The 27508-nt window shown below is 35.5% G+C and overlaps 1 protein-coding gene across 8 annotated transcripts in view; it reads left to right on the top strand.

Annotated features, from left to right (window-relative positions):
• dac (dachshund family transcription factor) overlaps positions 1 to 25271 on the top strand; it is a 132292-nt gene extending 107021 nt beyond the window's left edge. For all 8 annotated transcript variants that reach the window (XM_013325907.1, XM_013325915.1, XM_013325899.1 and 5 more), the window contains 3 exons: positions 17058 to 17204; positions 18093 to 18296; positions 23369 to 25271. In XM_013325907.1, coding sequence (XP_013181361.1) covers positions 17058 to 17204; positions 18093 to 18296; positions 23369 to 23499 — 482 coding nt within the window. In that variant the 3' untranslated portion in view covers positions 23500 to 25271. The remainder of the gene's footprint in view (positions 1 to 17057; positions 17205 to 18092; positions 18297 to 23368) is intronic.
• The last annotated feature ends 2237 nt before the right edge of the window (positions 25272 to 27508 follow it).

Raw genomic sequence — 27508 nt, 5'->3', positions numbered from 1 at the left:
AGAACAGGACGAATGCACAAATCGGATCAATGGTCGATATTCTGGTGAAATGAAGCGCAGTATGGCTCTGGTCGCGCATCACTAATGCTCCTGATTAGATTGCGCCCACTGAACGGGGTACCAGCCCTCGCCCGCCGTGCCCACCACACACACTTAGATATTCGAATAAAAACTCTTTTAATTCTGATCGTTCATTTTAAACATTATTTTTTTAATGGAAGACGACAAAATAGAATGTTGTGAGTTACAAGATGTTACAAGATTGTTTTTACCAATAGCAATTGGAAAAGCTACGTGAATATGTAGAAATGGCTAGATGTGACCATTTAAGTCATTACGTTAATAGGTTTTTAGCTGCTCTATCAATTTTATGTTGTTATCGACTGTATATTTAGATTATAAATATTCTTCTAAACATAATTTTTCGTAATATTTAATATTTATTTATCATTTAGACTGTTTTTTTTGCATAATTTAAATTATTGGTATAAAGGTGGCACGGCACATAAAACAATATTGTATTCAAGTGTGTAGGAACAGCATTACATTTCAGCACTAAGTAGAATCCTCTGTCGCCGCACGCCGTACAAAACTTATCGCTTACCATATAAAGATACCCAGCTCTAGACTAGACAATACTCTCTTTAATTGATACTAAATAACACGGAGAGATTTGCTGTTATATTCCACTGCAAACCAAGCTAGAAATTTGTATATTATTTATACATTTGAAAATATTAAACAATAAGAATATTATGAAAAATCTACATATTATGTTTAAGGGTATAAAATATTTTGAAATCTGTTTACAATTTGTTTTTGTTACTGTTTGTCACATGTCATCAATTCTAATGATGTGAGTAATACGAAAAAGATTAATGATATTATTCAAATGGCAACAGAAATTGTCAAAACCTGAACATATTATAATTTGAGATAGAGAGAGTTTAATAAGAAAATAACAGTTTGCTGCAAGACGTTTAAATTAACGAAGCTTCAGAGTCGAAGAGAGATAGCGCAGCCTACGAACATCAATGTTGCCAACCTTGTAATTACAACTTCTGTAATTACGAAGTTGTAGGCGAGGCGAGCACATCCATACAGGACCGGAGCTAATCAAGATCCTATTCAAATTCATCGTAAGAGAAAGCAATAAATACGCCGTTAATAAAATCCCACAGTGGCGGAAATAATAATAAAATATTAGGCGACGTCGAGATTTTGTCTAATTAATTTTGTATACGTGTCGGGTCGGGGAGGTGATGCTGGGAGGGGGAGGGGGCACAATGCGCGAGAGGCTGAAGTCGCGGAGGCACCGGGATCCGCGAGCGCTAAATTAAAATTTATGATTGTATGTAAAATTGTTAGAACAGGTTCCGATGTGTATAATATATCTATATCACGTGAAAGCTCAAACAAACTTGGAGCGTGCCGCTTTCTTTCTAATTTTTTATTGTTCCGGTGTTTTAAAGAAATCCAGCGGCGGCAGCGCTTTGAAGATTTATATTAATATATTGCGGTGCTTGATGCTATTTCGGTAACTTGTGCAATGTCTCATTGTTGTAACAATATATCATGTACACATTAAAAATAATTACCATCTATTAATATTTTAGTTGATGACTGACATCAATATTAACAAGGTAGAATATAAATAAAACTATAAATATGCTACCTACAGTAAAAATTAAAAATCGTTGACGTAAAGTGTTTAAATATAGTCAACAAGGCGTGTATTTCTGTTTTGCGTCGTAGTCGTGTCAATATTAGCACGATCGAATTGTCGATTTCGTTACAATCCAATGCGTGCGCCATGTGTCGGGCGAACACTTTGCCACATGTAACACGAAACTGAAGTTGTTGCATGTTACTTCTAAAAATTATGCCTAGCGCCATGTGTCAAACGACACTTTATTGTGACAAAGCTTCGTTATGATTCAATGTTCTTATTTTCTATTAATCCACAAACTTGGCTAGTCGAAGAGGCACCACAATAAAAGATTTTTGTATCCGACGTATAAAACAGTTGGCAAAAGTATAGCAAACGTTATATTATTATAAACCTAAACTTTAACGTTAAATTGTATTACAATTAATTTCTTTTCATTGAAGCTTTTATTACTTTCTGTTATTATATCAACGAAGATGATTCAAATTCAAAATTTACAAATTTTCTTAGGGATTTATCATAAAGCTTGGCAGTTGCGAAAACCATACAGAAATCGATGTGCACGGAAATAAACTTAAAAGCATAACTAATCCAGTGATCTGTACAAAAACAACAAACCGTATTGGATATTCAACATTGAACGCGCAAATCCTAACAATCCGGAACGCTTCCTTACAAATTTAATACGGGTCTTATATCGATGTTGGTATTATATTTTCATCAAATGCGACCGCTTTTCTTTAAGAATCAAACGCAGCCTCTGTACTGTACGTAAATATTGGATTGGGTTACATTTATGGTCTTTGTTATGATTAATTTTAATTTAGATTGTTCCCGACACTTTTATGACACCTAAAAGTAGAATGTTGATAACTTTCCCCAATCTTATTTGTATTTCCAGTCAAAATAAACAAATATAAATAGGATTTATTATAACAACAAAGAGCTTAGGAATTCAACAGGATGAATGCACGTTCTGTAGTAAAATTTAAACTAAATATTCCGAAGTGTTCAACGTAGCGTATAAACTAGTGAGCCGGCGTTGCGTGTTAGTGTTAGGCCGCTGGGAGCTGGCCGGCACTGGCGACACCGATTGACTCAGCCAACACCGACCACTGGCCACCGGACGATTGACTCAGCCTGCCACTGGCCACTGCCCGGCCGTAATGTGCCCACTCGCGCGAACACCGGTATTGCCTCTGTCGAAATTTTGCAATCGCTCAAACTGAACTATGATTTCATTGACTCATTAATTTGAAAAAAACTTATTGTATATGAAGTTGTATTCTATAAAATATATGTGAAGATAACAAGGCCTTTGATAGTCATTTCAGGCTTACAGGAATTTCTTAATAATATTTCCTCTTAACATTTTAATAATTTTTCGTTCGTCATCTCGAGTTGAAAAAAGAAAAATATTTATTTTATTAAGTTCGTTGCTATGTGATAGAATTTTGTCTCGTTATTTTCTATGGTAACATATCTATAGATGGTACATAGAGTAGTAATTGCGACCGTTTAAGAGAATTATTTCACCCCCAGCATTTTAGTGGGTGCGCTCCTTTCACCCCGGACATGGGAAATTCAATAATAATTGAACTTGTGCCCGGTAGACCGCATCCGGTGTCTTGGGGAAATCGCCTATTGATCTTAAATTTCACTCTGTTATGGCCGTTTGTGTCGATCAGAACTTTTAAATTTGTATTCACTAACATTTTACGTGACGAATATATCTTTTTATCTATCTTCTATGTTCCTTTATTTCATGCCATGTTGTGTGAACAAGTTTGCTTTGTAGAGTATTGACATAAAATTATCAAAGTTTTTGAATCAAAACTGTTGTGTCAATTATAACATAATCTTCGTTTTCAAATTACTCAGAAAAATAAATCGAATTTCGCTCATTGTTTCCGTATAACTCGAAACACAAAACACAATTAAAAACGATGCAGTTTTCAACAAAGGAGTTTACAATTCGAGTTATGAATCGATTCGGCGAATACTCGTATCGATTGTAACTGCAGTTTCGATTGCGGAATATTAAATTGTTTGTGTTAGAGTGTGTAGGATCATTAAGATCATTGTTTACTGCGAGACCACACACGAGCAGCCAGTGTTGTGCGGCGTGGCGATGTCTGCCGTTTAAGCCGTACGCTAATTTAATTGCAGGATATCGTATTTATGCTCGTTATATTGCATTTCGAGATTACAATAACAATCTTATCTCACAAATAGAATTGCGTACGTGACACTTTGATGGCCAATTGTTGAACAATTCTGGCTGTTAAGAAAAAAAAAACTTAAAAGCAGTTTTGGGATTTAAAAAAAAGTCACACTACAGTTAGTTAACACATGTTGTATACCTTTAATTTAATGTTATTTTTCTACTGTAGTAAATTTTAATGAAAACAAATGTACATACAAGGCATACTTAAATCATATAGCTAGTTATAAGTATTAAGTAACGTCTGACTCAATCATTCGTATCGCACTAGGCAATATTTCGACAAAAATTGATTAAGCCGAACCCTTTCCAACAGAACATAATCAAATGAAATGGGATGAAATTGACTCTCGGAAACGCTTTCCAGGCGTTTGGATATGATTGAATATTTCGCTGTACATCGTACTTTTGCAGCATAATTTTCGTGCAATATTTTTGAAATTTCATGTTTTTAATCTATGTAAGAGGAGCCTCGATAAAAAGTCAAAAGTATTTTAAAAAAAATTGAATAGAAAACTTCAAGTTGATGATGATAGCACTTACCACACATACGCACTTTACTTAATAAATTGATTGATAAAAAATTGAGTATGTATAGCACGACGAGGCGCTCTTTATTATATTGAGTACAGGAATATTTTACGAAAAATTGCACTGACACACAGCAAACATAACACAACATAAACTCACATTTTAAATCAACCTCTGTTAGATATTGAAGAAAATATTACACATCTTTAGTTTTATATCTACGTACTTAATACAGTGGTAGAGCCCGCTTTAACATCTCCGCACGAATCGGCCCGGCTCGCCCGGTGAAATACCACGACCACACAGAAGACAGGCGTGAAGTGGAAGCAATTCCACGTTTCGTCTGATGAGTGTGCGTCCCGGAGGCCTAATTTAGTCCTCTTTCCCTTCCCACCCTTTTTCTTAGAAGGAAAGGATGGGAAGTGGTATGGACTTTCCGGATGAGAGGATGCATGGAAGGGAAAATATTTTCTTTCTGTGCATCCTCTCCTCCGTCGATTAAAGGTAGGCAACGCATATGCGATTGCGTATGTCTATGGGCAACGGTCACTTCGCTATTTCAGCGATTTCTAGTGGCCGATTGCTCGTTTGCCATCTTATAATATAAAAAAAAATAACGTTTCCTAATATTCGTATAAAGTTTACAAATATAATATCTTTGAAGTAATAAAATTACAATTGTCCCTCACAACAAAAAACACGTCCGTCTTTACTCATTTGCAATGAAATTGATTGCATTCAGCAAAAATTTGGCAGACCATTTAATTTAATAAACTGTCAAAAAGCTGTCGAGGGCCGTTACTGTTTACAAATAGACCGGACATAGGTTTCCCGCCTTGGTGGCCGGCGGGGGCGCCGATTCGCACCCCCTATGATGAATTCACCTTTTATTTTGTCCCACTTGACTCGATTGAGAGTGATTTTTGAGCGTGAATGGGCAGTCTGTGTAATTTGCCGCTGACAGGATGAAATATACATTGAAAGCTGTAAAAGACTCATACCAAACTCAATCAGGGTCGCTCCGCCATTTTATTGTACTGTCTCGCCGGTGCGTAATTACTTATAATTGTGCATTATTTTTGTTTTACCAAAATGGGGATGATTAATTTGCTTTATTAACTTCATTACGTAAATGTTATGTGTTTACTAAATTCGTATGCAGTATAAATTGAAGTTTTCCAAATAAAACGTAAGTCAGCAATATTTGTCGTACAACAAAACTTGTGGCAAATCTTAGCGGAACATTTGAGCGGTGCACCCTCACTAATAGTTAGACAATAAATTGTTTAATAACCCCTCGGCGGTGGGCCCAGACCTGTACACTTAATCAACGAATATATTCGACGGAATCACCTCTTTGGAAACAATTAAATCGGCCCTGATCGCGACCGCTGCACTTTGAAGACGGTAGATACTATGAACTTAGGAAGGTTCCTAACTTAATAGACGCTACGTATCGTAGCACTTGTTTATTTCAGCAGACCTGTTTGTTTTTGTTAAAATAAAAAAAACACAATCAGCGTGTATCTCTCTTAATGTTTTTAACCATCGTGATAATATGCCACCTTATTTCTGGTTCATAAAACTTAATTGTGTTCCTAATATGCCTAACTTCTAAATTACAAATTGCCTTACAAAATATCACAATTAATGGAAAATTTAATTATAGAAAGCAAAGGCTTTGTCTAGAATTGAACATTAGACATTCGCCCAACTCAGATTACATATGTACGAGTAGATACTTATTACAACTAAGTAAGGCGACGCAAGGTTCTTAGCGACCTCGAATCCCTACAAGTGAGTTTATCTCGGCAGTGGTGGGGTGTCGAGTTACAAAGCCGAATGCGCAACACTCATCTGTAATTATTGGTGCCGGTTGACCGCCACTGACCGCGCTGACCGGCGGCGCTGCGATCGCCTATCGGCCACTTCGCAACTTATAACTAAGTGGAATCCCGTTACTCGCTTACTGGACATTGCGCCTGATTATATGAGACATTGCATTGCAAGAAAAAACAAGCCTCCCGCATTCCTTTTTGCATGAGACCATGAATTAGTAATGACTTCCCTCATACATACGTCGCTCGCTACGATGTCGCTTCGATGAATGAACGTTTTTGCAATGTCACTGATTTATGCAAATGTAATTTGTACGTAATAACCCTTGACAATGCGGAGCTTTACAAACTTAGTGATGGACGGTCCAAATTGGTCGTAAGGAACTTAGTATCGAGGTAAGTTAGCGCTTGCGGGATTTCAGCTTACTAATGTTCTATAGAATTAGATGTCGTGTCGATTTTCTACTGCTACTACTACTTGTTACTTTTGTCAAATAAACTGTACAAAGTTATTTTTACATTATTTTCAAATTAGTATAATATGTGATGTTTATGTTTTTTTTTTATTTTGTAAAACAAGTATTAAAAGAATTTCTAATGCAGATAGATACCTATATGTACATATAACATGTGTACAATACTAGTAAAAATAAAGAGATGACAAAATTAAAGTAAACCAATGCCGTATCAATCAAACGTTAGCGTCGCTATGCTCTCGACATCTGGCTACTTTTAATTTTCTCTTGAACAAAATGCGAGAGGGGAGGCCCATTTGATGTCCAGGGTCGGCGAAGTTCGAACGCTTTATTACTGTGTCCGGCTTTAAGTGGGTGTAAAGTTTCAACACCCTTTGATTTACTTGCTGTGTGGGAAATAGGTACGAAACAGACGGAATGAATTTGCGTTAGCTTTGTCTTTTGCACCCCTTTACCTCCCATTCTTTTAATTGAAATACAATGCGCGACAACGGCAACCTACGGCTGTTATTACAAAGATCTAAGGACTCTGTTGACAATGCCCCAAATATTAGACAGGGAAAATCGGGGAATACTAACCGCATAATGGCCACCGCAATTATTTCACTAATGCCTTAAAAGGACTACCTTAATCCCCTAATCGGAAGCCGAGCTAACACGGCGTCGTCCCGCATAGAAATATCTTAAATTGGTAACACGGTCCGACGGACCGGTCATAAAACATCTTAATGAGTATCGCCGCAGCTGTGGGTCCATATTGCGCACTCATATACATGCAAAGTACCGCCGACGACGTCTTAGCGGGCTCGCGCGGCGGCCGCTTGTTTACAAGTCGACAACTAATTTGTTGCAATATGTGCATAGGACAGCGGCGGCGGCGGCCGGGCGCTATCTCGTGCGCGCGTGTTTCGCATACGTTACGCTCCACACCGGCACCGCGCCGCACCACACCGCACTCTGACCCTACCTCTAGTGCTCGTACCTACCCTCCTCCTCATATTCAAATTCGACCCGGGCCGGCCATTTGGACGCGGATTTGTTATAAGATTAAAGGAAGATTTCAACTTGTGAAACAATATGGCAGACAATTTACATATTTCGTTTCCTTATTAGTTTCGGGATATTTGTTTTGGGGCCGGCGAATTTACATCCACTGACCGATTAAATGGCCCTTAGGCGTCTTTAATGGGGGTGCCGCGTGGTCGTCGCCGGCCTTAGCAAATGTGTGCTTATGCGTAATTGAATATTTTATGGGCTGGAGCAAATTTAGTGCGGAAACTTTATTGATTTCTAGTTCCCGTATGGTGCTGTTGAGAGACTTGCATTAGTTGGAGTCGTACGGCGACCGAATGGCGAGTGGAGTACTTGTGTTTTCCATTACGAAAAGTCAACATTAGTTCATGCGAATCGCATTTACAGGTCTCGCTCGTGTTTGTCATTTGCATTTATGTGTTGACTGTTTTTATTCCACGGTTGACATTCACCCTCCGCTGCGAGGAGCGTCATCTCACGACGAGTTTCTTTCATTCGGCGGACGAGTGCTCGCGTTGCATTACCCCTATTCAAGTCGAGATAGCTTCACTTAGTTTCCTCTTTTTCAGTGCGGTCGGGTTAATTTCTGCATCTTTATTATTCGAGTGGGCAGCATATGGGAGCAGTCTAGTCAGTCTGCCGGCGTAGATTGTGTGGCGGAAAGCAAACTTGAATTGTTGGGTCGCAGGAGGTAATGAACGCACGGGTGGGACACGGCGCGCCGTGCTGGAGGCGTCAGGCCGGGGCGAGGCGCGTTGTGGGGTGGGTGTCCCGGTGCGGCGGGGGCGGCAGCAGAGGCGGGGGATGCAGCGCGTCCTGAATGCACAACGCCGCGCCGCTTCCGCATTCGTTAATGCAAAAGCGGGCGCAGACTTCAGGTGTACATTTTCAGCGCCGTGTGCTTTATACTCGATGCTAAGGCGTTCGTCTTTGTGCAGTGTTGAGCCTTAATTATTATTACATTTTATCTTCTCCAAGTTTTAATATGGGTTCGTGCAGCAGCTTACAATAGAAATATGTTTACAGTGAACATAATAATATTTATTCATAAATATTACGCAATCAATATTTATCACGCAAACATGGCAGCAAACATAAGTTTCTCACTCGTTTTACAACCGAGTTACGGTTGAAATAGATACGAAATCATGTATGTCAAACTAACAAAATATTCGTACAAAATCTCAAAACTGTAATTTTTTTTTATATCATAAGGTGGCAAACGAGCGAGCGGCCACCTGAAATCGCTGAAATAGCGAAGTGACCGTTGCCCATAGACATACGCAATTGCATATGCGTTGCCTACCTTTAATCGACGAACGAGAGGATGCACAGAAAGAAAATATAAAAATTAAGAAACTATTGGATCAAAATACTGAGCTATTTAATTAATTATTAATTTGTTGACTATGCAGACTATTATGAGTCTGAGACTAGTTTATCGATCCTAAGTTGGCGAGAGCAAACATATCAGAGCATTCCCTTGTTCTTTTTTCGCAATCCGCTCTCTGTATCAAAACAAAAGGAACAACCCGCGGCTTAACAATTCATTATTGCGTTGGTTTATTTCGGCTTCATTAAAATCGCATTAGGATTAATTTTTCTCGTTCCCGTTTTAATTCGCAGTCCGCTAGGGGATCTCCGCTGGTCGCCTGCAATCAACCATTGTCAATATTTGTTTAAATTTTTACCTGCCTCTCCGTGTTTTGGCTCTTTATATACAAAATGTAAATAGAAATTGTCTCATATTTATATTTATTTCTCCTTACATTGAAAAATAATTAAGTCATAAAGTTTTTCTTTACTAATTATTTTTTTTATTTCGTATGCGTAAGTAAATTGTGCAAATTTATTTAGCAACTTAATGAAATATACAAGAAATAATAATCATAAAATTATTATTACTGGGGGACATAAACATTTGATTACGTGGTACATAGTTCATTAACAAACACAATATAGAATTATTGAACTTACTAGGTTTATTTAATTTCATATAATTTTTAACAATTTTTGACTGGTTAATAATTACAGTATTTCTTGGCACGTGAATTTGAAAATATAAAAAAAACATACGTCACGATTATGCAGAATGTATACTAATTTTTTGGTAAATCGATTAATAAATATTGATACTTTCTTTCTAAAGGCGATTATTTTACATCAATAATACTTTATAATAATAAGACAACTATTAGTATCGAATGAGTTGGAACAAACGAACGTAAATCGATATTTTTCTCGAATCGATGCACCGAAGCCTCACGATATCATTCGCACGCGATACCCCGCGCCCCTTCCCTCCGCAAACGCCCTCGAGGCTGCCAGCCAATATCTACAATATTATTAATTCAGGCATATTAATAAAGGTGTCGAGTTACGACCACACTGTCGCAGGAAGCACGCCCCGGTGAGCCATTTCAACGAAAATAATCCTCAACCCGATTCGATTCTTTCATTAGCGATCCACGAAAAGAGGTTTTAGTTTTATGTCTAAATCATTATGGATTTAAGAAATATTCGAGAAAGATAGACGTAGAGTCGACATAAACGGACATAATAACTAAGTTATAAAATGTCAATACAAAAAGGCAATTGGGTTTTAAACGACGCATATAGATATTTGTTGAACCTTTACGTAGGAAGACACCGTACTTCTTTAAAAAGAAATGTATTGTTTGCTTTAAATAAATTTATTTTAATATTACTTTTACACAGATATAAAGATTATATTAATTCAAAATCACACGATAATATTCATACGAATGAATAAGTGATAGATTTTCATCAACGACACTGGCTAAAACTTGCGACCCTTGCGATCTTATCACAAAGGCGAGCCATCAGATTTGATGAGGTGAAGACAAGTGGTTGCCGGTGAGATATTGCTTTGTGACGTCTTTGTTGGGATTGTAAATTGTTGTTCGAAAATGTCTATACAATAATATTTGTAATCAAATAAAAATATTAATGTTTCGTTGAAATTGTCAAAATACAAATCTTAGTAGATTTACATTTGTGAACTAGAAATCCCAACTGATTCTAAAACTTTAAATATTATTTCTTTTAAACTACTCGCTTTTAATTAGTAACAACAAATTTTCTTATACTTCTTCCTACTTGCTTCATCATACATCATCTGTTAGATTGAACAGGTATAGAAATAAAACCTTCGATATTTAGAGTTCGTAATCAATACTTTTACAATCAATAAAATTTTTATTAAGACCCAAACATCACATCAGTAAGTCTTGCAAACGTGACAGCGCCGGACGGAACACAATCATCGTTAACTCGCGACTACTACTGCTGTTCACAATTTACGACACACATTTGCCCGCTGTCCAAAATTATAGTATAAGAAATAAGAAAGCTTATGCAATTTAGTACTACTTCTCTCATTCGCGAATTCTCGCGCAATAATATCACCAAATAGAGTCACGTCACACATAGACCGAGGTGGAAAAAGTTGCTGGACCAAGCCAAGGCTCACAAAGGGCTGTAGAGCTAGAAGAAGAAGAAGAGTCACATCAAACTCAATAAAAGTTTTTGTGTGCAAAGAATAGAAAGAAATTTTGATCTATTGTATTAAGTATGTTCAAATTCTAAGTAGCTTACTCGATGTTCTTTTGTTACTTCCGCGAGATTCAACCAAAACTTTAAAATGAAACTATTGCACGGGATTTTCTGTGAATGTCGTAAAATAATCGCGTAGATTCGGGGGCCGTAGCTCCAAGTGTGTGTAGCGTTTCACGGTCCGTAAGTCAGCAGTATCGATACGAATATAATAACCAGTGGAATGGTAACTATAAAGAGAGATTGTATTTTTTTACTAACGTCGTAAGAACTGGGAACACCCGGCCGGCCCTTTGATCGTTTTGATAAAAGCGTCTGCGATTTTCTTCTCTTTTTTCATAACAACAAAATCTCTGTTTTATTATGATTGCGAAGGTGAACATCACTAAGGAATGTTATAGTAGAACATAAGTTCAATGTCGTTTATTAAAACTTTATATTACTTTTAACTACTGATAATTACTAGTAATATTTGACAATGATAATTATGGTAAGTATTCAGTATAGAATATCTCAAAGATAAGTAATGTTACTTTGTTTACATTTTTGTTCAATAGAACCCATTACATAGAAAACAATTTTTTTATTGATTTTAAAAGGTTAATTTACATGTTGTATATAGTCAAATTATTTGGCATTAACGTTTATTTTGTGTTTAAAAATATTTTTTTTAATATCCCAAACGAAATAATTATCACATTTTAGTATCTATATTAGTCTAAACTAATTTCAATTATATCTTTTGTTTTATTTAAATCATCCGTACTCACATCTCAGTAGCAATACATTCTCAAGTTTAAAATATAGTTCAAAAGATTTAGTAAACCGACATCCGCCTGCGGTAAGTGTATGGCAAATCCGTAGCAAAGGTCACTCGTAGCTCATAACTTAAATCCCCCATTCGTCCGACAAGAACAATAATCCGTACAATTTTAAGGAAAATGTTTATCGCAGGACCCACTCGGCTCATAAATTTTGCGCCGGCCCAAATAAAACAGAGGAAATAGATAAAACAGCTAAACGACTGTCAACGGACTTATATCGTACATTGGCGATACTTATGGGACTATGTTTTATTTTTGGATTGTCATTAAGTTTTTTTATTACTCTCTTAGTTTTTCTCTTTATTCGGTTATATTTTCTTTACATTTTATTAAAAAAATTTCACATTTAAAGTTATAAGATAAATAAAATTGTTGTAGAAACTTTATTATTGGGACATGAAACAGATATTGATTTTCTGCAAATGTTCTAATTTTAATACTGAACAATATAATTCAAACTGATTGTGCCTTCAAACATGAAGCGCTTGACAATAAGCCGCGTCATTCCAGAATGAATCCGTTTCCCTCTAGCTCGAGAACATACGCTCAGATAAGCGAAGCATCTTATCTCCCAACGCATTATTTCATACACAACTATCGGAAAGCCATTCCGACTGTGTCTGATTTTATTCTAGGCAATTTATTTTCAATAAAGAACTATAAAAAAGACTTATCTAAATGGCGCGGCCGCCACTGAGAGGGGAGCGCTCGTCATAAATGTCGATTCATATTTACGTTTTATTAAACTACTGAGAGGAGAATCAATGTCTTCAGATCATTCTATTGATTCATCATGCTTATAAAATGGGATTGTTTAAAAAACTGATGTACCAATCCAAAGTAGCATGTAATATAAAGACACATCTTAGCCTCAATTATTCAAATTAAGAGGGTTTAATTACGTGTCTTATATCTTTTGCAGTATTTTAAATATCAAGGAATTAATATCTACTGCACATAGAACCCATCGCTTCTGAACTAATCAAAGACCTGTTTATAACCGAGTCAATTGATTCTGTAAACTTTTATGGTTTCACGATAAAACAACAAAGTAACATTGAGGCAGACATAATCGGAAGGGGCATAAAAAACATCTCGCCTTTCATTATTGATAAAAAATCGAGTCGTTACACCTCGGGGGCATAAATAAAAGTCGTCCCGTATAAAGTACCTATCTAATTATCAGCACTAAAAACAGCAATTTGAATGTTTTAACTGCTATAATGCAACGCTCATCGATACATAATTCTGTATCGGCCGATCATCTATAATTTATCTCTGGAGACATCACTGACAAAGCAACAAGATAACTTATTACCATATCTCCGTTCCGAAACAGACAAATATTAAAAAAAAAAAATTGCAAAGCACATTAGAGGGATCGCAATTTAAATTTGTACAAGCATACCGACTCATTTACATGTTATTCGTAGCGCAAACCCTAGGGGGCCGTATCAGCCATTTATGAGCTGAAAGTATTAAAGAAAAGAACTGGATACGTATAAAAGATAGATATAATAATAAGAAAAAGAAGGCGCGTGCAAGAAAACGGCTCGCGGCGACCGAGCCCCGCGGAAAGCGGCATTGTTCCGTGACTTTTTAAAAACGGAACAAAATGAACGAGGGGAAGGAAATCGGATGAAAATATGAAAAGAATACACGTTATATACTCGTACGTAAGGTGAAATGGAACGCCGCAGCGGCGAGATCGGTCGCGGCGCGGCACGGCGTCCGCAAATATAATTTGCATAGCCAAGTAGTCCAACTTTTGTCTGCGGCGGATGTTCTCAACCATATTCGTTCGTTGCTTTTAACCGCACTTCCATTCTGTATCGGGCCGGACTTTTTATTGCATTTTTTCCCCTTTGAATGGATTCCTTCAATATTTCGGTGGTTCGTTTTTATTCATACGCTCGGTCATCGAATTGTTTCCCTTCATATCGCGCGCTTTGAGTTCTGTTATATTGCTGTCATCATTGCTTTGCCTTTTGACTACACAAGCGTGTACCGTTTGTTTTCCCTTCGTTCTATTGTAACATATCTACATGTTAAGTTGTAACTTTTAATTGTTGTAATAATTATCCATTGTATTAAAATAATAGTTTATTCTAAATTGTGGGAAATCACATATACCATATGTTGACGATGAGTTTTATAAGACTATTGTTATTACTAAAGTTTGAAGGATTAACAGAAACATGCAAGCGAGAGTTCCGATTTCAAAGTACACTTCGAATAAGAAATATGATTACAACTCATTTCTTAGGAAAAAAAATGACGTGCCTAATTAAACACAAGCCGCAAAGGAACAATAAAACGATTAACATAATTCAAAGAGACAATCAAGTGCTTTGAAATTAGAAGTATTGCCGGACACAAAGGGTTCGAGTCTTTGTCGAAGCAGCGCCTCCCTTTGATGAAATAAAATCGATGGATGAAATTATTACGATTCATCTTCAACTGGGAGCATGACTGTGGAAGCATTACTCCGGATTACAGAACCCAAGAGCACAAAGCCGCGCCGACCGGCCTCTACAAATATTGACTCGGAGAAACAATAGAGAACGCCGCGTTACTCCCCAACTATTATATGAGAACACCTGATAAGACATTGATTGCCAATGTTAGAGTTTTTATTGACTCTATTCGAATGTCCATTGTTTAAGAAATAAAAAATTCTTCACAAAATGATCTCCACCTTATTTAATCAAAATAACACTTATTTATTTTGGAACTTAGTAACATTTACCATTTTGAAATCTAAAATAAACCGACTCTCGATTCTTTCATAATAAATAAATAACTATTTTAGAGCCATAATTGTATTAGAAGCTGTTACTTCGTTCCTCTGAGGATTTCAAGTCTATGGTATGTGAATTTAAACAAAGACCTTGCCCATCCATTCAACCATCCTGATTCTTTTTAAATACATTAAGATTTTAGTTCAATGAGCTCCAGTCCAGGCAGGTTCCGGTTAATTGATAACCAGAAAAGCGTTAATACATATAAAGAGATGAAAGGTCCAAAAATAAGCTTCGATGGAGTGAAAAGGTGATTTTCAGAGGTGTTGGACTGATTCGATGTTCGGACTCGCCTCGGCTCGGCCCGATGAATTTTCCACCGGATGAACTTTCAACCAACGCCGATGTTTTAACGACTGATTACCTGAAAATGACCCTTTTCATCCTAATTAATAAACACCTAATTTCTATGTCATTTACTAATAATACATTTTAGGTATTTCGATCGCGAGACAAAGATCATAACAGTGGACTAAGTGTAAAAAAACCAAACTTATTTCCATTAATATAATATAAATCTATAGTAAAAGAAATAATTGCATACTTATCTTATTCTAATATAACGTGTGCCAGTATTTTATGCTAAGAATTAATGGATTAATAAATATGTCTGTCTTAATATTGCTCTGAATTGACATTCTCGGAAATCGGCTCTACATTTACGGTATTTAGAAGATTTCAACTTAATTACGTGATATGAAAAAGCAATTTCTGTCTAGACATAGTTAGAATTTCAAATAAAAAGGCTATTTATGGTTGTTCACGTTATTACTGGCGGCAGTCCGAGGCTGCGATGACAAATGATGCGTGGGAGTCGCGCCCTACACCCTGCACCTCGCTCCCCGCTCCCGCCCCTCTATACCTCGGCCGCGATTCTCATTAGCGCCCACATTAATTAACTAGCAATATTTTAATGAGAATATTTTAATTTGTCTTATTATTTACAAGTTAACTCAATAGCGAATCTAGTAATCTGATAACATTGAAGACCCAGTGAAAAGGGTATTAAAATCCTATGTGAAATATTGTATTATAACATATTCAAATTATAATACGAATTACAAGCTTTAGCTTTAATCTAATTTGTTATCGGTTATAAAACCTTAAAGATCTTACGTAGCAGATAAAAGGCTGTATCGATAGCTCGGCAGCTCCGCGCCGCCCCTATACCGGAGGCAGGGCGACTCTATCGATACTTGCACACCGACTCAATCATTCGTCAATCCAACTCTCAAACGATAAAGATGGAAATATCACCGACGAATAAGTGCGAGAGAGTCGATATAATCTGGCGATCATCAACACAATATTACCAAAAGACGGCAAATGTGAATCAAAGCCATTACAAGTGTATATCAGATACAGAAATGGCAGAGTTATCGTAAGTGCGAGTGAGACGTTTGCTCTCGAGCTTTCTCGCGAGTGTAGAGTATAAACATTCATAAATTGCTTGCAGGAACATGGCGCACGAATTATGAGCGAAACCATTTATTTAGTCAGAGTTTTGTTTTGCTGTGCGTGCCGGTATTCGCAGTAATTGTTGTTTCGATACGCCACGAGTCAGCAAGCCTGAGCTGAACTCTACCGCTCCTATTAATATTTATGATATATTGTATACTGAAATACATGTAGTTGTATAAATCTGAAAGATACATTGAGTAATTGTAGATAGAATCGAGCTAACATCTTAACACGATCTTGAAAGATAGAGTAACAAAGTAATCTTACTATCTTACTAATATAATTAATACGAATGTTTAGATGTATGTTTGTTTGAAGGTATCTCCGGAAAGGGACAATAGTCTGGATTTTTACATACGCTACTAATTATGTCGATTTTTTTAATTCCGCACAAATGAAGTCACGGGCGACAGTTAGTACTAGTAATAAATAAACAAGATCCTTTACATTTATGCAACAGTTATTTACATAAAAGATTATACGTATTAGATTAGTAGTATTATTGTTTCAACTATTGACCTTCTTTCATATCGCTTTATGTTGATTATTACCATGTTTAAATAACTAAAAACCTTCGTAATAAAATAACTTAAAACCATATGAATAAAAATATTTATTTTTACAGTAATGTATCAGAAGCGGCTAAAGAAGGAGCGGAAACAGCGGCAGCAGATCCAAGAGCAACTCGAGAATGAACTGAAGAGACGACAGAAGATAGAAGAGGCGCTCAAGCAGTCCGGTGCACCCCAGGAGATACTCAGAATTGTTACAGGTAAGTGACACGAATAAACACGAATAATATAATTGCTAAAGCACAATATTTTGTGAGTTAAAGTTTACCTATTAGCAGTTTACTTACTATCAAAAAGTGTAAATTTTATTGATTTTTTTCATAGGCTATAATTTAACATATATCCGGTGTTCAGTCATCAAATAATCGATGTAATCACTATCAGACTTCAACAAGTATCAACAAAGTGCTCACTATTGCCGCTGACATGTTAACTTACCGACTGTCAAACTATCTCTGTATCGGCTAAAACTCCGGTAACTTCCTTCCGAAAGGTCTTATGTCGCAATGTTTCTATCAATGTAATATAGACTGTAAGATGTAGTTGAGTTAGTTTCTTTCGTCTATCCACGTAATTGACATGTGTTTCAAGGGAATCGCATCGTAGGTGAAGTGCGTGACGTAAGAAGGGCGGTAAACGCTAGTGAAGGCTTGTACTAATCTCCGTGTCAGGAAATCGTTCCGCAGGCCATTTGAAGCGAGGCGAGGGTTCGACTGCTCGGCCTCTGAGTTAGCACGCATTCGAGCACAATATCTTACGTAATCATTGTCTACGTCGCTCCTGGAAACAAATAAACTTACTTGTATTGTTACTACATTTATTGTTGGTTTCTGAGACGAAAATCCCTCTAATTAACCAAAGATGCAAATAAGAACAAAACAGAGATAATAATATGACTATACAGAGATTTTGGTCTCAGGAACTAGCGATTTAACATTTAAACTATTTATATATTCTAAACCAAAGGAATTTAAAATTCATACTAGCCTGACATATTTCTACTATCATCACGGTCACTGGAAAAAGTATACAAAATCAACAGAATGTTATTAGAATGACTGAGTTCTAACATATATTCTTTTCCACAGAGAACATGAGTCCGTCAGCTCACGAGGCACGTTCAGAGCGCGAGAACGGATCGGAGAGCAAGCCGCCGAGCGCGGAGCCCCCGGCCGCCTCGCCGCCGTACTCGCGCGAGCCGACTCGCACGCCGGACAAGCCGCAATGGTCCTACCCACCACCGCCCGTCGATATGCTGCCTGGCGGAGCTGCCTTTTGGCAGAACTACTCCGGTAAGACACACTGCACCACATAAAGATTCCTCCAACTCCAATAAACATTGTGGATATGATCTCTTGTTATCTCTACATATTTAACTATATTTGTAAGTCTTTCGTTCTTCATTGGTCACAATCTGAAAACTTTAAAAGCGGTTTCCCACTACAGCAGAACTATTTCAGTTTCAAAATAAATTTTAATCATAAATCCATTTATTGAAAGCACAACATCAAATAAAATTGCAATAATAAAGAATGTATCAGACCCTCCGTTAGAAAAAATAAGGACAAAATAGACATGTGAAATTTATACTCGTCATATTACATACCATATCGGATCGGGAATGCCAAGTATTTAAAAGCACAAAATGAACGATACGAGCATTCTCCGGTTTTGTTGTTATTTTATTTTAGGGTGGGGGAGAGATTTTAAATCAAATTTCAGTATTGATATTAAAGATCAATATTATCTTTAAAAAAAAATTATTTTTATTTTTTACATTTTAGACTGCTCAAATATTAATGAGAAGCCTGTAGTATTAAAATTATTTAAAGCAACAGTAAAAAATACCTGCCATGAGGTTGTCTGTGAGCTCCGAGCGACTGTATAAAAAAGATTCATCTCAGCCACGTGTTCGGTATCGGACGTAGTTTTTTCATTCATATCCGCTTTGTGGAAAGCCTAGAAATTTCATTAAAAATGCACCGGCCTCGGAGTTTGAAATACTATTGTGTACCGGCTAACCCGCATACGCCCGGTTTGATGGATGCGCCACATTGCATGCCTCTTTTTACAGACGTTTTATTTTTAAAATCCAAAAAAAATCTAATCTTAACATTCGAACATTTTATTTTATAACTGAAGAATTTTCTTAGAGCGTATCTTTTCTTCTCAAATCCTAAAAGCATTATTAGCTTATGAGTAATTATGGCCAGAAATATAACAATAAAAGCCACAGGTACGTCAGCATTGATAGCCCTCAACGTTTCCTGCATTTAACTGACGAGTGGCTTTCACCGGCGGAGCACTTCGCAAACAGAAATTGCAACTAATTTAAGTGTTACCCGGCCCCAAGTGTCTACCACACGCGAGCACGCCACTACCCTATTGCGAACACTACAAATCAATGCAATCAAATATATTACAATAGAACTTCGAAGCCTTTTATTTTATAATTATTTAATTGAATTTGGTTATTATTAAGAAATACGAGCTGTGAGTCTCTTCTAATGTGATAATCCAAAAACTTCCTACAAAATATAATAAGAACTATTATTGATAAACGATGACCTTTTAAAGATCTCTATCTGACACACTAAACGTAGGTTTCTGATATCAAAATCACAGTTTAAATCATATTGTTATCTCAGTTTTGTCAATGATAATGACAGACATGACGATATAGTTTAGTGTCAGAAACCTACGGTAAATGCTTGATATAAATCATTAATCAAGTGTTAAGTTAGTTCAGATGTTGCACAAGACATTACAATCTCCAGTTACTTGTATTTTTACTATTTTAGATTTATTCAAATATAAGTATACAGTTAGTAGAAATTAAAAAAAAAGTAATCAAAGAAGATAAATAGCTTGTAATAACACAAAAGCAAAATGCGTACAGATACCAGTGTTATTGTTTGATTTTTTACAATACAGGTAAATGTAGAGCAACGTAAAAATTAAATAAAAAATAATCAATAAAAATAATCAATAAATTCTAGCACAATGCATATTGTTGACAACCGCTTAAAAAGAACTAAGACTTTAAATGATGGGTCGATGGCCGCAGCTTATTTTATTTTTTCATAAAATTAAGTTCAAAAAAAAGAATAAATACCTCGCAGTTATAAGTAAAAATTGAAGTAAAATTCTTTGCATCTTGATTAGTTTTTCCAAATTTATCGTATTGAACATCATAACTAATGATAGATTTGAAATAATAATGATTAATTAAAATAATAAAAACAAAATAAATGTTATTTGAAAAAATGAACACATATTTTACCCACAGTAGCGGGCGGATGTCAAAATGTATTCCGGCCCCGCGGTTGAAACGAATAAACCAACCGATGTTAAGTAATATAAAGTTGAAAAATTAATAAAGAGGAAACTTCGCCCGGCCACTTTTTAGGTGCGCTTGTAAAATGAATGGAAATAAAAATTGTACCGCACAGGTGCGCGAAGCCTTTGACGATATTAACTTTTTGTTGGAACAGAAGACATAGCTGCGGCGCGTACCGAGAGAGTAATCGTAGCCGACCCACATTCCTCGCGTGCTTACACATCCATTGCTCACGTACTATCGACACCTAAAATGTAATTAAAGAAACGCAAGCAATAACTTTGTTTTTTGATACGCAGCGTCGCGCACAAGGATGAGTTTTGTGTATCGATACAAAAACTTGTTTAATGTTGTTTTGACTAAAAGAGTAAAGCATTTTAAATGAACCTTATCGTCGTCACGAAGAAATTGAATCTTTAAAAAAAATCTGAAGAGATATTCTGTAATAGGAAATCAATTCAATCAATGTGATCGGACACGGTCAGCGGCAGCGGCCGGTCCTCAGCCTGCGTCCGTATTTACAACTATTTGTGTGATCGTAGGCATCCGCTCCTCATCAACGATAACGCCACCTACTTAACGACCCCCTTTGTTCTCAACCATCTCAAATATCCGTTTAAAGAATTTTTCGCCAGAATTTTTTTCCGGCCGTTATTAATTGGAAGCTGAAAATTAACAGAGGTGTCCGTTGCTTAATACTTTTTAAAAAAATAATGAGACCGCCTCCTCAATTATACCGCCTAAGGTGTTGTGTTTCAAAATGTTATAAATTTACGAACAACAAACAATTCGTATCGGATCAATGACATTATAAATGTGTAAAATAAAAAGTGCTGCGATCGGATCGCGCTTGCTTTTTGTGTGGACGAAGAGAAACAATTTGTCTCCGGAGGCGCATCAATAACGAAAGTGTAATTTCTTGCTCGGGACCTCTATTTAATTATAAAATCGATTCGTTTCTCCAGAAACTAATCGACAGTATGATCTGCTGAATGCCTTCACAAGTTTTGTTTATGCGGGGCATTGTAACTTGGAGAATGTCCGGACAATCGCTTATAGATATATTTCATTTTGTTTATCAGATTACTTAAAATTAAATATTACTTACTTTATTTACAAAAAACGATAACAATCAAATTATTTATAGTTCGCAAAAAATTCAAAATATATCGCTTAATTATTTTAAAATACGGAATTCTTTAGATTGGATATAAAAAAGAGAATTATTTAAACTGTCAAACAGTAAATAAGTGTTACGTAATTGATAATATTTTCACTCGCAAAGAAAGGAGGAGACATGAAAGGCTAACTTTTTATTTAAGCAAAGCGCTCAACCGTTACAGTTATTTCAAAGAACAAATAGATTATAGCTCTCAAAGGAACCGGCAATTCTGTTTTAGGAGCGGCAAATGCAAAAATATTACGTATTCAAACAAACCTAATGGGACATTTAGGGGTGGCAGCGAAGTGAAACGGCAAAGGCCGAAGCTTTTAAGTGTATAATATTTAATTGTGACGCCCTAGGCGTATAATCTCGCCCGGGATAATAGGTTTCTGTTTCGGCACAACCCTCGACGGCGACACTTGCGAGTGTGATGCCCCGGAGCCAGTCTCCGCCGAAACAAATCGTATTATAATTGAGTTTTTTTAACTGACAAATGTTTTTAAGACTAATCGTAATCCTCTCTTCCCTTTATTTGTTGACTTATAATCATTTCAAGAACTGCAGTAAAATACGACTTAAACTTTTTTTATAAAAGATATTTTTTTAGATTATAAGTTGGTTTGCATGTTGCATTCATCTTTATAATAATACAATCTTTAATCAATCTCGGCAAATACGTACTCAAAACCAATTTTCAGTATAAATTGTCTACTACTATTTAAAATAAAAAATAAACTTCACGAAATTATAATCTACAATAACACTTACACCGTAAATTACAAAAGGAATATCACGAGGACAAAATTGAATTCCTCGTTGAGAAAATGTTCCATAAAAGTAAGCAAAAATCGCGATTCCGATTTCTTTTATATCTCGTAAATTGCAAGAGGCGGCAAGCGTTGCATGAAATTGAATAAGCATATTTCGTAAAACGAAGACGTTTTCGGAGACAATTGCCTTACCTCATCTACTCCTGCCTCTTCACGAACTTTGTCAATTTTCGCAAAATGCTATTAGAAATTCTCCTCCACGCGTACACTTATTGCGTCTGGAATTGATGTTACATTTAAGTGTTTATTTATCAAGGAATCATTTTATTTTTGAGTTTGATGGAATAGCATATAATTTTCTACAGATATATATATTTGTAAGTAGTACGGTCGCGTAACCACAATTAGGTTTTCAGGGCACCATAAGATAATATATTATGTTTCTGGACTAAATTTTTAAGTTTAGGTTATTTTAGGCTTAAGCGTCAAAAATTACCGTAAGGATATTGTAAAAGCTGTTCTGACTAATGGTTTTTATATAAAAACAAATCATTTATTGAAAAAATCTAAAGTCAGTAGTTAGTTTTAAAAATAAAATAAAAAAAAATGTTAAAATTCGAACAATTTCAATGGCAGACTTTGTCTGTAAAATCTAATAAGCGCTAACATTGTTAAGCGTACGTTACCAAAGGGAACGAATATTACGAAGTGTCATACGGATGCAAAGTTCGTTTGATGTTAGCTTTTGCCAAAATACTAATGAAATTTTCCGAGACCTCGCATTCGTACATTAGCGTCGCTTATTTGCGATAGCTCAGTATTAAGATTATTTAAGCTAGAAAAGTAAAAGCTAACTAAATTAGAAGTTACTTATTTATTAATTTTTATGTATATATCACAGAGTCGTATAAATAATATAAGATAAATTATTAAAAAAATATTTTTAAATTAAATTCGATAAAATATTTTCAAATGAAATTCAGTTACTGTTGATGAAACATTTCACGCCATTCTTTAGACCTTGCCTAACGTTTTCGTGTTGCAGATAAAGATAAAGCAATTAATAAAATAATTTGTTTTTTTAAACAGAATCTTTGGCGCAAGAGCTGGAGATGGAGCGCAAGTCGCGGCAGCAGGCCATGGAGCGCGACGTGAAGAGCCCACTATCAGAGCGCGCCAGTTACTACAAGAATTCAGTGCTGTTTAGCTCAGCCACTTAGCTGACGGGCCACGGGGCCGACCTCCCCGACAAACACAGCGACGACGACAAGTGTCCTGACGACACCAGGAAACCCATCATCAGTGTCAAGCCAGAGTTTAGAGAAAAATAAAATATTAAATAGTGCAAACGCTGTAGACGATTCTTCGAAGTCTGGAGAAATCTTTCAACAGCCGTCGGCTCAGATTTATCTTCGGAACGTTCGTGTACATTAAAGTTTTCATCATTTAGTTTAGCTCGTAAAATTCTATGTATCAGATCTCGATAAAGTTGTACTTTTAACTGAGATTAATTGTAAATACTGTTATGACGTACTAAGCACGTAGATTGTGTTGATGCGAAGTCTAAGGAAATTTTTTCTTCCATAGCAAAATTTGTAAATATTTTCTTTATATTTTCTAGGATAAGTAACCGTTTAATCGACGATTCGAGTTATTTATTCGTCAACATTTATTCATTTATGAATTGTACCTTTAAAATTATTGTTAAATGCCATATTTATGTATAAGTATCCATCATTATTTACATTTTCTATGTTAAGAGGCGACAATTTTTACGTTTCTATTTGTACTTTTTACGTATGATATATAGATTTGGAAATAATAAATCGATTATCTAAATAAAACAACTGCTGGAATTGATCTAAGACTGGTTTTACGATACGATCAATCAACTTTTATTCGCTAGTCCAATCGAAGCACTGAATTCCGAATGTTTTTCTATATTTATTTCTTTGACTACGACACAAGAGCTTTAGAACAATGTCGTCATTACGTATGTTAACATAATCGTGTACATTTGGATCACTTAGCTTAGTTTTTAAAAAACGTTAAAATTTAAAGTTCAGTTGAAGGATGTGATCAACAATATTGTGTAATTTATTCAACTTTAGTGCAATGATTAGATTTAACTAAAACTAGTGATACATTAAAAGCATAAAAGTACGATAGTTTAAGCGATTCGAATCGATTAATTTTTACAAAATATTATTGACTGAATACTGAGAAGACAGTTGCGAGGCTTTGCAGTGCAGGGCCTCAGCCGAGTTGTTGCTGGGGCCCTGTGCGCCGGCGTCTGCATCTCATATCCATGATCCAGTGTCTGCAGCTCTGGGTAGTTGTAACAATAAGTGCAGTAGTTTTTAAATATATAAATGATAGCGTTATTTATATCGATGCTTAGTTTACAAGAGGACTTTAATACGTCTTTAATAGAGTAAGATTTAGACATTGTATAGAACGTAAAATTGGCGCTTGGCTATCAAAAAATACTTTTTAAGAATACACACATATCTGTTACGCCTGAGCGAGGTCTTTTAAGCTTTAGTAAAAAAAAATATTTGAAAATATCAAAATTAAAAAACTGTAATAGTCAAGCGCCGATCTGAACGATCGCTTTATACAATTAATTTCATACATATTATCTATAATGGGTAATAAGAAGTAATAAGTAAAAGTTAGTTGTTACTATAAATGTTTAGCTGAAAATGTGTGGTTGTATAAAGGGAATGAATGTGACCGTTAAAATTTGATTTCAATTCTATATTGAGATAAGGTTGAAAATGTAATGCCCACTGCCGGTGGTTCACTAAGTACCCGGCAGAGGGCAAACGCGACGACTTAACGCTATTCCTTTATCAATTAGATGTCGAGGCTTCAGTATTCACTTTAAATTGTTTTATAGTATGCAATTCATAAGGCGAGCGTTTATTATTTATTATTTCTATGGTAATTATTATTAATTTACTTAAAATTGTGTGTGTGCCTTGTATCGTAGAAGAAAATATCGAAATTAAAAAGAAAAATTATCATTCCGTTGTTTGTTTTTACCCTAATCCTAGATTTACAACCTTAGTGGTCACCAAATGCCTACGACAACCATCAAGAAAAACAATAAAACAATGATTTAAAAAAAACAAGATCTTGATATACAAATATTATGCTGCAAATCAAAAAAAGTATATTAAGTGACGACTCAATAAATGTATCTGCAGTATTAACTTAAAAAAATTGTGATTCAGTATGCTTTGACTGAATAGCACAGCTGAAGACCCGTTCTTGATGTCTGATGATAGACTGGTAACGAAAAGAAATTATAATTCCTTCAAACACTATCTAAAGTCTCTAAACAGGGTCTCTAACAGTTCAGCCACATTAAAACTACGACTTTATCATGAACCAGAAGTTATCTGTTAAACTAAAACCACAGTCACGAATAAGTAAACTAAAAATGAAATAAAATGAATTTGTTATTAACAATACCCTAAATAAATCCAGCGATGCCTATAATTAATAAGAATCCAAATAGTTATCAGAAAATTAACATAAGCGTTAACAGAATGTCACTGCTTAATACAATAACAGTGGTATAAATATTAGTTAGTAATAACCAGTTGTATATTGTACATCTGCCATACACTAGACACTGTTAGAAGGGCAGGTGTACTAACAGCCTTTCAACACAAGTCAGATAATAGTCGTTTCAACGCCTCGGGTATTGATAATTTTTAAAATAACTAGATGATGCCTTCGACTAAAAAAAATATAATTAGTAGCCTGTGTATTCTTCCAGACTATGTTTTACATCTATGACATGTTTCATCGAGATCCGTTAAGTCGTTTTTGAGATACCTTCTAACAAATATCCATCCATCTAAACATTTGCATTTATAATGTTAGTAAGAAGAAAGATTAACAAGTTCAATAACAACTTTAACAATAAAGAATTACACAAAATCTCCCATATTAAGAAAAGATCAGAAAAATAACATATCATTTTGTGTCAAATAAATGAAATAAAATATTTTCTTTTCGCACTTAATTTGATTATTGTAAAGAACTTAGACCTTCAGGAATTAATATCATTTTTAAACGTAAGGTTAAAACTAATATAACTACAGAGTAATAAAGTAGAAAAGTCATAAGAAGTTGGAGGTTTTATTAGAATTCTCTTGTGCTTCAATGCCGTTTTAAATCCTGTTAAATCGGAAAACTTCATATTTATTGCTAATAGATTTTCGGCCGATGAGCACCGGGTTATTTGGGATGCAATTTTATTTTGTCCATATGGATGATTTTTATATTTGGCCTGGGGCGGGCCGGACGCAGCCATGCGTCTCCCCCCCCCCCTCTCTGGTTTCGGACATCGAGAATCCACGGGCCCTCAATCAGAATGTTTTTTTGAAATCACCTTTTTTTTGCTTCATTTACCCCAAACGTCGAACAAAATTTAATTCAAAATCATTTCATATTAATAAAAAACTGGTATGGTATGGTAGCTTTCAGTGATAAATTAAAGTTAATTACTCGTGCGATGTATAGCTGAATGGCAATAAATATAAATGGGTTTGGTATATAAATAAATAAAAATTAAACATTTGTTGAAAAAATTCATCAGATGTTTGATTGACTTACAAAGAATGAGAGGTAAGAGGATTGTTTTGGTACGCTTTACTTTTTAAAATTCATAGGAAGAAATTAATATTAAAACGAGGAAATATTTGTATTAAAGGAAGATAATTCGTGCATCATTAGAATGCTATATTATCACTGAAATAATATGACAGAAAAAATATCAGACGTGACTACGTTACCAATGGTTTGAAATTCTGACTGGAAGTGGAATAAAGCCTTAGATGAAAAAAATAAAATATATCTAACTTCAATTAAGTAATATACTAATAATAAGACACCACTGATCTATGAGAAGGTAGCCAAGGGCACGATCTGTAACGTTGGCACTCGCAGTGCGCGGCTGTCGTATCGGCGTTAATATTGCGGGCATAAATATTGTCGTATGCGACAGCGTCTTCCCGCCTCTAGTCTCTATTGAAGAATGGCTCCCTTATACAGGCTGTTGGAAAAAACCTGAAAAATATTTAAAGATAAATTAATACAATTTACAAATACATTATCGTTAACGTTGTAAATTAGCTATAAATATTAAGTATATAAGTTTAGGATAAAATATGTTTCACAAAAATTAATAGTAAAAAGTCAATAGACTATTCA

This window comes from Papilio xuthus, unplaced genomic scaffold, assembly GCF_000836235.2.
Source record: "Papilio xuthus unplaced genomic scaffold, Pxut_1.1 DF828952.1, whole genome shotgun sequence".
Taxonomy (NCBI): domain Eukaryota; kingdom Metazoa; phylum Arthropoda; class Insecta; order Lepidoptera; family Papilionidae; genus Papilio; species Papilio xuthus.
This window is presented reverse-complemented; position numbering and strand designations above follow the sequence as displayed.